The sequence below is a fragment of the Mauremys reevesii genome, linkage group 10 (assembly GCF_016161935.1).
Source record: "Mauremys reevesii isolate NIE-2019 linkage group 10, ASM1616193v1, whole genome shotgun sequence".
Lineage (NCBI taxonomy): Eukaryota > Metazoa > Chordata > Testudines > Geoemydidae > Mauremys > Mauremys reevesii.
Genome location: NC_052632.1, coordinates 12055373 through 12068255, shown reverse-complemented (window position 1 = coordinate 12068255; position 12883 = coordinate 12055373). Strand labels below are relative to the sequence as shown.

Sequence of the window (12883 nt, the reverse complement as noted above, 5' to 3'; positions counted from 1 at the left end):
GCTTCTGTACCGCTGGAGATTTGCATAGCCGGGGAAAGTGGTGTTCCTAAGACTCACAGGATGATAGCTGCACTCCTGTTCCTCTTCGGAATCCCAGATGGCAGCCATCATACTATCCAGCCTCCCTCTCAAAGCCCCTCTTCACCGCATGCGCTACGGCCCATTTGTGAGGCTGGCCACGCTGCCCATTTCCTGTGGAGCCTCAAGATGCAGTGGGCGGAGAAGCCGAGGAAATGGAAATTGAAAGGAAAACGAGACTTTTTTTTCTGGATTGCTGCAGAGGGGAAATTATGGAGCTATTTCCACTACCACAAAGTCTTATTAAACCCAAAGGTCTTGCTAGGCTCCATTATGAATACTGTTTACAGAGTCTAAATCTACTGGATATGCTCTGTATATACAGAGGCACAGTGTAATTGCACTGGACTGGCCTGTGCTGTATTTTAACTTATAAATGCATAGTACCTGATGGTTTGTTTCCCCTATTTACAATTATATTCAATTTCAAAAACCCAGCTCCCACAGGAGGCTATGAAAGGGCATCAGGTACAAAAAGATCCCCCCCTCTCCGCTGCCTCTTTAATATCGGCATCTAGTCCTAGGGGAACACCCCATATTCCCCTGGCTACACACAAAAAATTGTGCCACTTTAGCTATACGGGTGTAGTTATGTTGGTACAGCCCTCCACTTGCACTCAGAGTGGGGGCAGTTATAGTGCATGCCATGTTTTATCAGTGTCCCTTAGTCCCATATAACTGCATCCACATCAGGATTTGTACCAGAATCTCTCTATTAATAAAAAAACTCACACCCCTACTCGACATAGCTATACCAGTACACAACTGAGTGTAGAACAGAAAATGGCAGTTCTCCAAGTGGCCCCATTTAATAGCCCTGTTTTGCTTCATTGTCGTCCTATTCAGGCTAAAGCTGCTGTTTAAATATGTAATTAGTCTCTCTCGCTCTCCCCCTTATTTCCCCACCCACCCCCATCTGTGCCTCTCATCTCTGCTGCATTATAATCCACTGCATAACCTCTCCAGTGTGGTGACATGTGTAACACCAAATAGTTCACTGTTCTGTCCAGCAACCTTTAGATCAAGTGCAACAAGCCTGGGTTTGGACACAGCAGGCCAGCTTGGCCTTGGCTAACCCCATTGCATTACTGGCCCTTTACCTCCATGGCAGGATCCATCCTGGAAACAGAGCCTCATAGATAACAGGGCTGGAAGGCAAGGACCTCCTGGGTTATTCTCTGGTCCAACCCCTCCTCCTCTTTCCCTCCTCCCACCCCCCTCACACACACACACCATCACAACTCTGCCTGTGAAAGACATTGCAGCTCTAACCCCAGCAGCCATTTCTCTCCAGCATAGAAACTAAAGATTCTGGCTGTAGTTTGCAGCAGGTTACTGGGGCTGGTTGTGTGACAGGCACCTCTAGGTCTCTGGGAAGTAAAACTATTGTGTTCCTTTGCTGGTAAACACAATGGGCCCAATTAATCCCTGATGTAACTCTAGTGAGATTGAGTCACACCAGGACAATAATGTATTATTACGAAAGCAGCATCACACTTTTCAAATACTTATTTCCCCCATGTTATATATTAATACTAAGAAGGAATGTTAATAATTAATCAGCTATTTTATGTTTATATAGTGCTCTTTATCCCAAAGGACTCCATTTAGTGTATACATTATACAAGAAGGGGAAAGGTACAGTCACGACTGTAATAAATGTGATTATAATAATCATCATTATTAATAGTATATTTTGTCCGAAACCTGCCACCAGTTGGCACTCCCTCCAATACATGCATAAGCAATTGTCCTGCAAAATTTCCTCCAACACCTATATTTACGTGTGCAGATTGTGTACACAGGAAGGCTGGTGCATACATCATTTTGTAGGTGCAAAATACTTCCATGGGCATTTTTGCCAGTACACATCTAGAGGGCTTGGCTATAAAATTTGGACCCCTGTGCAATGGGGTGCTGGTCCGTGATAGGTGATAGGGTAGTACAAATAATAAGTAATCGAGTGCCTTTCATCTGAAGATCTCCTACCACTTAGCAGACATTAATGAATGAAGGCTCATCGCACCCCCGGGCAGGGGTAAGTTAGTCCATCTTCGGTACAGAGCAGATCTCACATGGGTCCATAAGGAGAGGCCAGAGGTTCTGCTATGCCAGGCTACAGCACCCCCAATGCCATGAGAGGTGGGTGAATCTGTCCCACACTTGAGAAGGGGGGGATGTTACAAAGCATTTGCGCTGCCCACCTGCCCTTGTCTGTGTCAGGGGAGTGCAGGCAGGAGCTCAGTGCTGTCCCCAGGTGCTGGTCTGTGTGTCAGACAAACTTTGAGGGGGGGGGAGGGATGGAGGGAGGGAGGGAGGAGGGGGATACATTTCCCAGTCTCTGTCTCCTTCCCTCTCTCTCTCAGTGGCAGGGAGGGTGGGAAAAGCGCTCTCCTGCTCCTTTGCAAAGAGGGGACCGGGCTCTGCCAGCAGCCCCTGCCCACCCCAGGGCTGCGGGGAAGGGCGAAGCCGGCGAGTCGGGCAGGGGGTGGGGGCGTTTCTCGGGCGAGCCCCCGAGCTGCTGCCACTCCCGGGGGGTTCCGCCCAGGACCCCAGCCGGCCGCCCCCCGCCCCCGGCCAGGAGCCATGCAGCTGCCGGGCCGGAGCTGGGCGCTGGCGCTGCTCACCCTGCTCGTGGGCTTCCTCATCTTCGTGGACATCTCGGAGCTGGAGGAGGAGGAGACCGGGTAAGCGGCCCCGCGCCCTGCCCCGCCGGGGAGCCGGCTCCGGGACGGGCGCTCGGGTGGTCTGCAGGGGCGTCCACTGCCCGGAGGAAAGGGGATGCTCCGTGCTGGAGGGGACAGGGTGCAGGGGTGGGTGCTGGGGGTGTAGTGGGGTGGGTGCTGGGGGTGGAGAGAGGTGGGTACAGGGGGGAGGAGAGGGTGCCGGGGTGGGTGCTGGGGAGGAGTGGACTGCTGAGGGGTCCTGGGGTGGGTCCTTGGGGGGATGAGAGGAGTGCTGGGGTGGGTGCTGGGGGGAGGAGAGGAGTGCTGGTGGGTGCTGGGGTGGGTCCTAGGGGAGGAGAGGTGGGTGCTGGGGAGGAGAGGTGCTGGGGTGGGTGCTAGGAGGAGAGAGGTGGGTGCTGGGGAGGAGAGGAGTGCTGGTGGGTGCTGGGGGAGGAGAGGAGTGCTAGGGTGGGTGCTGGGGAGGAGAGGGGTGGGTGCTGGGGTGGAGAGGTGGGTACAGGGGAGGAGAGGGGTGCCGGGGTGGGTGCTGGGGAGGAGAGGGGTGGGTGCTGAGGGTGGAGAGAGGTACCGGGGTGGGTGCTGAGGGGAGAGGGGTGCTAGGGGAGGAGAGGGGTGCCGGGTTGGGTGCTGGGGGAGGAGAGGTGGGTGCTGAGGGTGGAGAGAGGTGCCTGGGTGGGTGCTGGGGAGGAGAGGGGTGCCGGGGTGGGTGCTGAGGGGAGGAAAGAGGTGCCTGGGTGGGTGCTAGGGAAGAGAGGAGAGGGGTGCCGGGGTGGGTGCTGGGGGAGGAGAGGGGTGCCGGGGTGGGTGCTGGGGGGAGGAGATGACTGAGGAGAGAGGAAGGAGGGGCGGGGGTTCAGGAGAGTTTCTTTGTCTGGCTCTCCGGGTCTCTTGCCTTTGCCGAGGTGGGAAGGGGGCGTGTTTCGCTCTCTGTTCTCGGGGACTGAGCAAGTGGGGAACGAGGGTCTCTGAGAGGCGAACAGGGGGTGCGGGGAGCAGGGAGCGGCCCGACTAGCCATGGGGGAAGCCGGCATCGGTACCGGCGGGATGGGGAGCGGGTAGCATCCCGATGTGATGGGAGGAGCAGGTTCTGGTCCGGATGGGGACTGGGGAGCAGGTACCGGTCCGGATGGGGACAGGTACTGGTCCGGATGGGGATGGGGGGAACAGGTTCTGGTCCGGATGGAGCCGGGGGAGCCGGTACCTGTCAGGATGGGGATAGGGGGAGCCGGTTCCGGTCCGGATGGGGAGCGGGTAGGATCCCGATGTGATGGGAGGAGCCGGTGCCGGTCCGGATGGGGCAGGGGGAACAGGTTCTGGTCCGGATGGAGACGGGGAGCCGGTACCGGTCCGGATGGGAGGGGAGCGGAGAGAGCCCAGTGTGAAATGTGCAGGGGTTTCGCGGTGGGGCTGGGGTTCTCTGATTAACTCCCTGTGCGCCGCCCCCCATCCCTCCCTCCTGCCCTGGACCCGTCTGTGTCTTGCTCCGAAGGCTTCTCCCTCCTCCACTCCAGCCCCAGGCTAGCAGCTGCCTGCGGTGAGCAGGGTGGGTCTCTGGTAGCTGCTGGCCTGGGGACTCTGCCAGGTGACCGCTGGGTGTGACTCCATCCCATAATAACCATGAAAAGGCCAAGCATTCTAGGGGGGGCACAGAGTGGGGATGGAGGGGGCACCTTATAAATAGCGCCGGATTTCTGCTAACCTGCGGAACTCACTGCTGCAGGCAGCATGGCGGCAAAAGATCTGAGGTTTCTATGCATCAGAGTCCCACTAACACTATCCAGGCTGAAACTACAAGGGTCCCCTCATTCCTGTTAGGAGCAGGGAAAGATTTCCCCTCCCCCTTCCCAGCACAAAGAGTGCCTAGCACACTGCTGGCAGCATAAAAATAAATTCATTATTCCCCTTCATGGTTTTATTAGTATCAGAGGGGGAGCCGTGTTAGTCTGGATCTGTAAAAGCAGCAAAGAGTCTTGTGGCACCTTATAGACTAATAGACGTATTGGAGCATGAGCTTTCATGGGTGAATACCCACTTGGTCGGATGCACGAAAGCTCATGCTCCAAAACGTCTGTTAGTCTATAAGGTGCCACAAGACTCTTTGATGGTTTTATTACTACATTATACTGGGTGCATTTCCTGGTGCTAGGGCAGGAGGGGATACAGAGGGCAATAACTTTCCTTTGAGTCACCAAGAGACAGGGATATTGACCAAGGTGGACCATTGCTCTGGTCTGGTTTGGCAGCTGTTGCAATGTATTTAAAAGGTGGCTTCTCTTCCCATCAGTCAGCTCTAATCCCCCCTCCACGTTTTCCTCTCCCTTTGTCTTTCTCCACCTCTCCTCTTCCCTCTCTCCCAGCTTCTACCCCAGAGGTTGGCAACCTTTGGCAAGCGGCTCGCCAGGGTCAGCACCCTGGTGGCCCGGGCTGGTTTGTTTCCCTGCCACGTCCGCAGGTTCAGCCAATTGCAGCTCCCACTGGCCGCGGTTCGCTGCTCCAGGCCAATGGGGGCGGTGAGAAGCAGCGCAGGACCAAGGATGTGCTGGCTGCCGCTTCCTGCCGCCCCCCCATTGGCCTGGAGCGGTGAACCGCGGCCAGCGGGAGCCACCATCCGCCAAACCTGCAGACGCGGCAGGTAAACAAACCGGCCCGGCCCGCCAGGGTGCTTATCCTGGTGAGCCACATGCCAAAGGTTGTGGATCCCTGTTCTACCCCCTTGGGGGTCTGTCTTGTTCACACTTGCAGGCACCTCTGCAGAAAACCATCTTATGGAATTACCGATCAGTCATAGTTTTCATTAGGGATTCCCTGTGCCCCTCCATCCTCATCCCCCCCAAACACAGACCTCATTCTTTTGTACATTTGGATGAAAACTGGACACTTGTTACTGAAGGATCCGTATCCCCAGTCTGTGGCATCTGAGTTTGTTGCTGTGGAGAGAAGGATGGGCCCTGAAAGGTGGGATTACATATGAATCCAGGTGCGGAAGAGGCAGCAGGGTCCAGAATAACAACCAGCCTGCTGGAACACAACTGTTTATAGATGATAAGAAGAGATCAGGGACGTTGTAATGGAAAATGGAGCCTTACACCTCCAAGTTCAAATCCCAGACAGGTTGGCAGTGACTGAAAGTTGTTATCAGGTGGTGGACACTCTGAAATGTGTTTGCTGGTCTCCGCCCAGTTGTTCATATACTGCTAAACACATCATCTAAACAGACACTCTGCCTGCCCCCTTGTTGGTGGCTCCTGCAAGGCGGCCAAGGACTGAATGGTCCTCTGAACAGTTGTCCTTAGACTGTAAATGCTAAAGGGCAGGAACCAGCTCTTTGTTACATGTTTGTACAGGGCCTTGCGCTAAGAGGTCCCAATCCCTGATTGGAGCCCCGAGATGCTACCACAATTCCCACTATAGGGAAGTTGCTACTGTCTTTTCTGCACCTGTTCTGGGGATATAATCTTGGCTTTCAGACTCAGGGCTGTGTGACTCCAGCATCTTTTGGAGACACGATGGGTATGTCTACATGTCAATTAAACACCCACGGCTGGCCATGTCACCTGGCCCAGGCTCGCAGGGCTTGGGCTACGGGGCTGTTGAATTATGGTGTAGACCGGGGGTCTCAACTGGGAGTCGCGACCCCTCGGTGGGGGTCACAAGGTTATTACATGGGGGTGGCGGGCTGTCAGCCTCCACCCCCAAACCTCGCTTTGCCTCCAGCATTTACAATAGTGTTAAATAGTTAAAAATGTGTTTTTAATTTAGAAGCGGGGTCATGCTCAGGGGCTTGCTGTGTGAAAGGGGTCCCCAGTACAAAAGTTTGAGAACCACTGGTGTAAACATTCGGGCTTGGGAGGAGGCTCCCTTGAGGAGGGAGGATCCCAGAGCCCAAGCTCCAGCCTGAGCTTGACTGTCTACAAACCAATTAAACAGCCCCAGAGCCCGAGCCCCACAAGCCCGAGTCAGCTGACATGAGCCAGCTCCAGGTGTTTCACTGCAGTGTAGACATACCCTAAATGCATTCGAAGAGGAGAGATTAGCTGCAAATGTGCAAAATAGAAGGGGGACAGCACAGAGAAACAGAATGTTTCAAAGTTTTCCAACAGTTCTTAGTGCATCTTTGAGAGCAAAGTTGCTCTAAATTCGAGATGACAGGAAGCTGGATTTGCATCCAGATCTGCATTTCAGCTCCCCACGTTTCAACCCCCAGGTTGTGTTTCAGCCCCGCTCCTCTGCCCTCAGTCCACTCCTTTCTCTTTGTTCAGCTTTCTTGGCCTATTGAAATGAAAGCACAGGTCTGACACGTGTCCTCTGGAAGGACCAAGTTACCAAATCGGGGCTGTCTCTATTCCCCTCCTGTCTTTCCTTGGCTTAGACATGCTCCTTGATTATTTTAAGGAGCAGAACAGCTTGTCCGCTTTTACACATGCCCTGGGGCCATGCATCCTGTCCAGAAGAAGATGGCTCATATGGGAACGGGGTTGGGTGGGAGGGGAACTACCGGCTTGTCCCGCCCTCAAACACTGGGACGTCTGAAGCATCCCAGGAAAAGAACGAATGGATAAAATGCTCATTAAATGTAAAGTGAAGGGTGTGAAGATAATTGGCCAGGTGACAAAAAAATCAGGCTGTTTCCAAGGACAAGAAGTCCTCGGCATCACAGTCTGCAGAGTGAGAGCTAAGGAGCAGGGGTGGCTGGAGCTGCTGAAGCGTGACAGCTGTTTCAGGGCAAGCCAGTCACTAGGTTGGTTTGTTTCTCCAGCAGTCCTTCTCGCTGCGCCACATATTATTAGCCGCCCCACCTTCCTGCAGATGGGGACAAACTGAGGCAAAGAATTAAAACGGAGGGCGTCAGTGCCAGGTTTAGAATTCAAGAACTACTCGCTGCCAGCGCTGTGCTCGGCCCATCCCTCTCTTTCTCTTCCGCGTGGCCTGTGCGCTGTTTTTGTAGCAGTATCACTATGTCCACTAGGGGTGGGATTTGTACCAACAAGTTATATTGGTTCAACCCCCTACCGTGGCCCCCGGATCATTTATTTCGTGAAATAATAGTTTCCCTCCTTGTATGTGGATAAGCTGTGCCTTTATAGTGGTAGACCTGTGTCCACATTAGATGGGTTGTTCCACTTGGCTATACGGGCATAGTAAACTTTTGTGGGTAGGCAAGTCCATTCACCTCTCTCTGGTATGGTGCCCTTATGAAGCATTGGCATTTCGACTTGGTACTTAGTTTTCAAAGATGTGCCTCATTCCAGGCTACTGGAACTTGAATCTTGTGGAGACTTCCTTCCTGTAGTCCCTCTGTGCTGTGCCCTTTGTTTCCCCTGAAATACTCAGGGCAAAGTTCTCTTGTAAGGCGTCCCTCTAGAACACACCTTGGGGAAGCCGTGATGTGAGCGTGGCTGTTTTCTGATTCACCTTAGCCAGTGTGGCGTGGTGGGAAATCATTGCCCTGCCCCTGTGCCTCTCACTGCAGGGAGAGACAAAGGCTGGTAGAATAATTATTGTCAGTTACTGAGAGTAAAAAACGTGGTTCCCTTTGTGAAGTTTAAAGGGACAGTGCCCCCCAGCCAGTTCTGCAGAGATCCCTGATTATCCGTCACAGCCATTAAGAGAGCCCATGCCCTTGCTGACACCAGGTGACTTCATCAATAAGCCATCCTGGTGCACCCTTGACCCTGAGTCATGCTTAATACATATTAACACTTTCTCTGCTGGACCAGACTACATGCCTCTCAACCTCTGTTCTAGAGAAAATATATCCTGCTCTTTCAAATGAATGGTGTTGCCAGTGATTTTTGGCCAGCTTGGAAAATTGAGGCTGGCACGCTACCCTTTGTTAGTGTGACTTAAAAGTCCCGTTGAATCCCTCACTTCATCTGGATGTGCACAGAGTAACAGCAGCCTGTAGTGCCCATTTCCAGGACATTGTGGCTTTTCCTCTCAGGCATAAAGCTGGCCTCTCCCAGCCATGCCTCCTGGCTGGATTATTGTAACCCTGCCCTTGATCCAGCTTCTGGAAGCTGTAGCCGCTGCAGAACGCAGTGGCACCTCACCCTTTGAGTGGTGTGGGTTTCTACGCTTACTTACCAGGTCTGTACTCTCTTTTGGCTACTTCTTCAGTTGGAAGTGTTGCTGGTGAAAATGTTTAAACCCTGGGACCCCGTTACTGCCTCCTTATATGCAGACGTGTGTCTGCTACCACTGTCTGGAACTCAGCTTTCCCGGTTCAGTAGCAGAGGGTTCTCAGTTGAGAGTTCCCCTCACAGTGCAACAGATCCTCAGCCTGGCCAGCTTCAGATCCCACCGCAGGACTGTCTGGCTTCTGAAAGCTCACTGAGCATTAACTGGTGCTCTGCCATTGCTTTTGCTTTTGTTTTCTGTTTGCGGTTGTAGGGCAGAAGAAACAACAGCAGGGGCTTCCGGGGTCAGTTATGATGGCTGAATGTTTGTATGCTTTAACTTGATTGTGTTGACAAGTCTGGAGTGACAACTTGATGTGTTGAATTTATAACACTTCTGGCCCAGAGGATCTCTCACCGTGGTCCATGGAGCACTCATGGTCTGCTTAGGTCTTCCAGGCACTCTGATCTGCAGCTTCTGTCTCAGAGGTGAAGCACCTGTCACTCTTAGAGTGATGTTTCCTCTAGTCCTGTCCAAGTCTCTCTCAGGGTTTTCAGGGGATTTTTTACTCAAGTAAACTAAAAAAAACAAAATAACCCGAGTGTCTCTCTGAACTCTGTGTGGCTGCTTCTTGTCTTCTTTTGCTGGGTGTTTCATTAGTGTAAATTCAGCTGTGATTAAGGAAGAGCAAACGGGGGGATCAGGCAGAGGTGTTTTGCTCCAAAAAGAGCCAACGCTACTATTGAAAGAGCTGCTGTGGGATAGATGAGGAATAACACGGTGGCTGTATGCATAGATGCATGGTGATGTGAAATGTGTGGCTAATCCCTCTTCCTGAAGCCTGCTACTGCTTTTACTGTAGAACAGTGATAAAACAAGAGTAAGAATGACTGGTAAGTCATGTCCCATTGCCGTTATATTGGGCCTGTGCATGGATCTGAAACCTGACACTTCAGAGATGCCTCCTTTTTTATCCATCTAGCTCATTGTTTGTTTTAAAACAAGTTCAAGAGACAGTAAGATAGTTGTAGGAAGAGAAAGAGTCAAGAACCTAGAACCAAGATCGCTTGGGGCTGGGTGCTCAATAAAGGCCAAGACAGCTACCAAAGGAGATTGAGATAACCCATAACAAGTGCTGCTCTGGTTGCACCAAGTGCCATTTTCCCATCTGTTGGTTCTTTGGGTTGCATGTTTGAAAGCAATGGAAAAGGGGCTTCGCTGCGTCACTCCCATCACCATCAATGAAAATGGATCCCAGTGTCACGTCCTTGTGAAAGGCAGTTTGAGGATTCCCTCCCATTGCCTCATTCTAGGCTACCTCAGCTGCACTTCCATGTTTAGATTTGTTCCTTTCATGCTGATTCTTCACTGATTTCTCCATGTCAGCACTTCAATGTAATCAGCTTTTCCTCTCTCAGGCACTATGCATGGGGTCTCGGTTCCTGTGTCTTCAGGTTACACTTGCAATGAGACAAACACTTATTTGTGACAAGGCAGAAAACTGAGGGCCAAATTCTGCTCTCGTTTACACTTCTGTAGACCCAGAGTGGCTACACTGAAGTCAGTATCAGAATGGCATAGCCATGTCTACACGGAGAGTTGTAGGGCATTCTCCCACCACTGGTCTAGCACCAGTGCATCTCCACTGGTGCAAGCAAAGTTGGGAGTTGTAACATAGTTCAGAAGTCAGTGTGTCTTCTAGCTCTGCTCTAGACCTCCCAGTGGCTTGTCTCCACCAGCACTCCCCTTGTTGCTAGTCCTGGTGGAGCTGCATCAGCCCTACAGCAAGGATGTGGGAATTTCCCTGAAACGCTCAGCATGGACGCAGTCTCTAGAATTCAGTCTCATGACATTAGGAGGAATTAAGCTCACAGCTCTAAAAATAGCATCTGATATTTAGGAAGGTTTTAACACCAAGGCTGCCAAGCTGTGACAACGCGAACAAGTGAGATTTCAAATATTTGTAAGTGAGATTTCAAATGTCTCATTGAGACACATTGCCAGGTCCTTCGTCCCAGCAGAGAAACGCATTCACAATTTCCTAATCCCAAAAGAGGGAACCTCACTTGCCAGGAGAGTGGGAGTTGACAGGTCTCGCTACTGGCCCCTACTCCAATGTCCTCTCAATCTTGGTCTTTTTCATACCCTGCAGTGACAAGTGTAAAGGCCACTGCTGAAAAGTCGGGCGGGGGAGGACGACGACGGACAATCTGCCACTATCAAATGTCCTGACTCCTTACAGCGGGTTGTGAAATGTGATATGTTTCAGCAAGATGTCTATGGTAGTGACAAATCTGGGCTTTGGGAGGAGTGGCATCAGAGGGGGCCTTTAAGTATCTGACCTTAAGCGTCAAAAATATTTCTCTGATCCCCTCAGTTCTCTACTGACTTTGGATTTTATTTCTGACTTGTGAGTCAGGTTAGTACTTGACGGGTGGTGAGAGCCAGGCATACTGCAGGCCAGCACCCAACAAGTTTCACATGCACAGCTCTGCAAATCGCCTTAGCCAGCCTGACCTGCAGAACTGCTGTTGTCCCAGTCCTAGGCCCTACGCAACTCCGCCAGTGCACCTCACTTCACTTCTGATGCCTGCTGCTAGTCCATTCCTGGGTCTCACATTGTTCCGTCAATTAGGTTCACTCCTCATGTACAGCACCCATGCAGTTCCACAGCTTGTCTTGAGCCAGATGTGCTGTATTGTGATATGCTCAAATGGAGAACCGGGTAAGACAAACCAAATTCATTTTCAAGACAGACTCATATGTCCAGGTGAAAGGTTCATGTATAAACTGAAGCCCAGCTTCACAGTCAAGCTTGCTGGACTCAGACCGAACCTTCACCAGACAGCATCACACCTGGGCATTGTCCCAAAGCAAAATCGCAGCTCCAAGCACCTATACATTTTGGGGTGCAGAGGAGGATTTCATCATTCCAAACCAAATCTTACAGTTGGCTCCTATCTCTGTAAAGAGCCAAGCCAAAACTCCAGATCTACAGCTAGTCAGAAAAACATCAGTGAAACATTTTTGGTGGGAATTTGCCAATTCACCAATATCAAAAGGCTTTGCAAAGATGGTTTGATTTCAGCGAAAAGTTATCAAAGAGCCCTGCTGTTCATAATGGGGCATTTACCACTAGTACCAAATCCTGCATGCAATGCCCAGCATCTCAGCTAAATTCATTTTGTTTGCTGGGGTAACAGAAAGGTCATTTTTTTTTTCTGATGTGGCTTCAACCCATTCCAACAGGTGGATCTGATTTGTCATTTGTGATGGGGTATGTCGGGGGGCGGGGAGGGATGGTATCTGGGTGTGTTAGCATCTGTGAGCAGGACTGTGTTTGCTGTCTGTAATAGAATCTCTGTATCTGTCAGAACGTGCGTTTTCTGTTTGTGTCTGTGTGTAGAGCTATGTGTCTGTGTGTGTGTGTCTGTGTGTGTGTCTGTGCCTGTGTTTGTATGTCTGTCTGTAAGGCTGTGTGTCTGTCTATGAGTTTATGTCTCTGTGTCAATTTGTGCCTGAGTGGTTGTGTGTATAAGTGAGTTTCTGTTCCTGCAGTTTCTGTTCTGACACTGTCTGCTTGGGTGACCATGGCCAAGTCACTTACCTTCTCTGCCCTATCTGTAACAGGGAGATGATCAAATGTACTTGGCTCAAAGGAGAGTGGTAGAACTTAATGAATCAGTATTTGAGATCATCGGTTATAACCATGATACATTGTACCTCAATAGAACCTGTTTTCTGGGAATATCAAAGGGCCTGAATTTAGTTTAATAGTCCCCACCCCCATGGACTATGTAGCTATGATTGTCTCCATTTTCCAAAGGGAAGAAACTGAGGCACAGAGCTAAAATGGCTTTGCCTGAGGTCTCTCAGGAAGTCTGTGGCAGAACTAGCTATAGATACACTAAAACAAGGTGAATATTGCAAAAATGATCATTGAGCTTTGTTTGTAATTTTTCAGCCAGTTCACTTTTACTGTGCCCTTTTTTGGGTTCATT

At 51.2% G+C, this 12883-nt stretch overlaps 1 protein-coding gene across 1 annotated transcript in view; it reads left to right on the top strand.

Moving 5' to 3' along the window:
* Positions 1-2664: 2664 nt before the first annotated feature.
* The window catches only part of ST8SIA2 (ST8 alpha-N-acetyl-neuraminide alpha-2,8-sialyltransferase 2), a 37728-nt gene continuing 27509 nt past the window's right edge, over positions 2665-12883 (top strand). The window contains exon 1 of the mRNA XM_039492246.1: positions 2665-2765. Within this exon, the coding sequence (XP_039348180.1) occupies positions 2665-2765 (101 nt within the window). The remainder of the gene's footprint in view (positions 2766-12883) is intronic.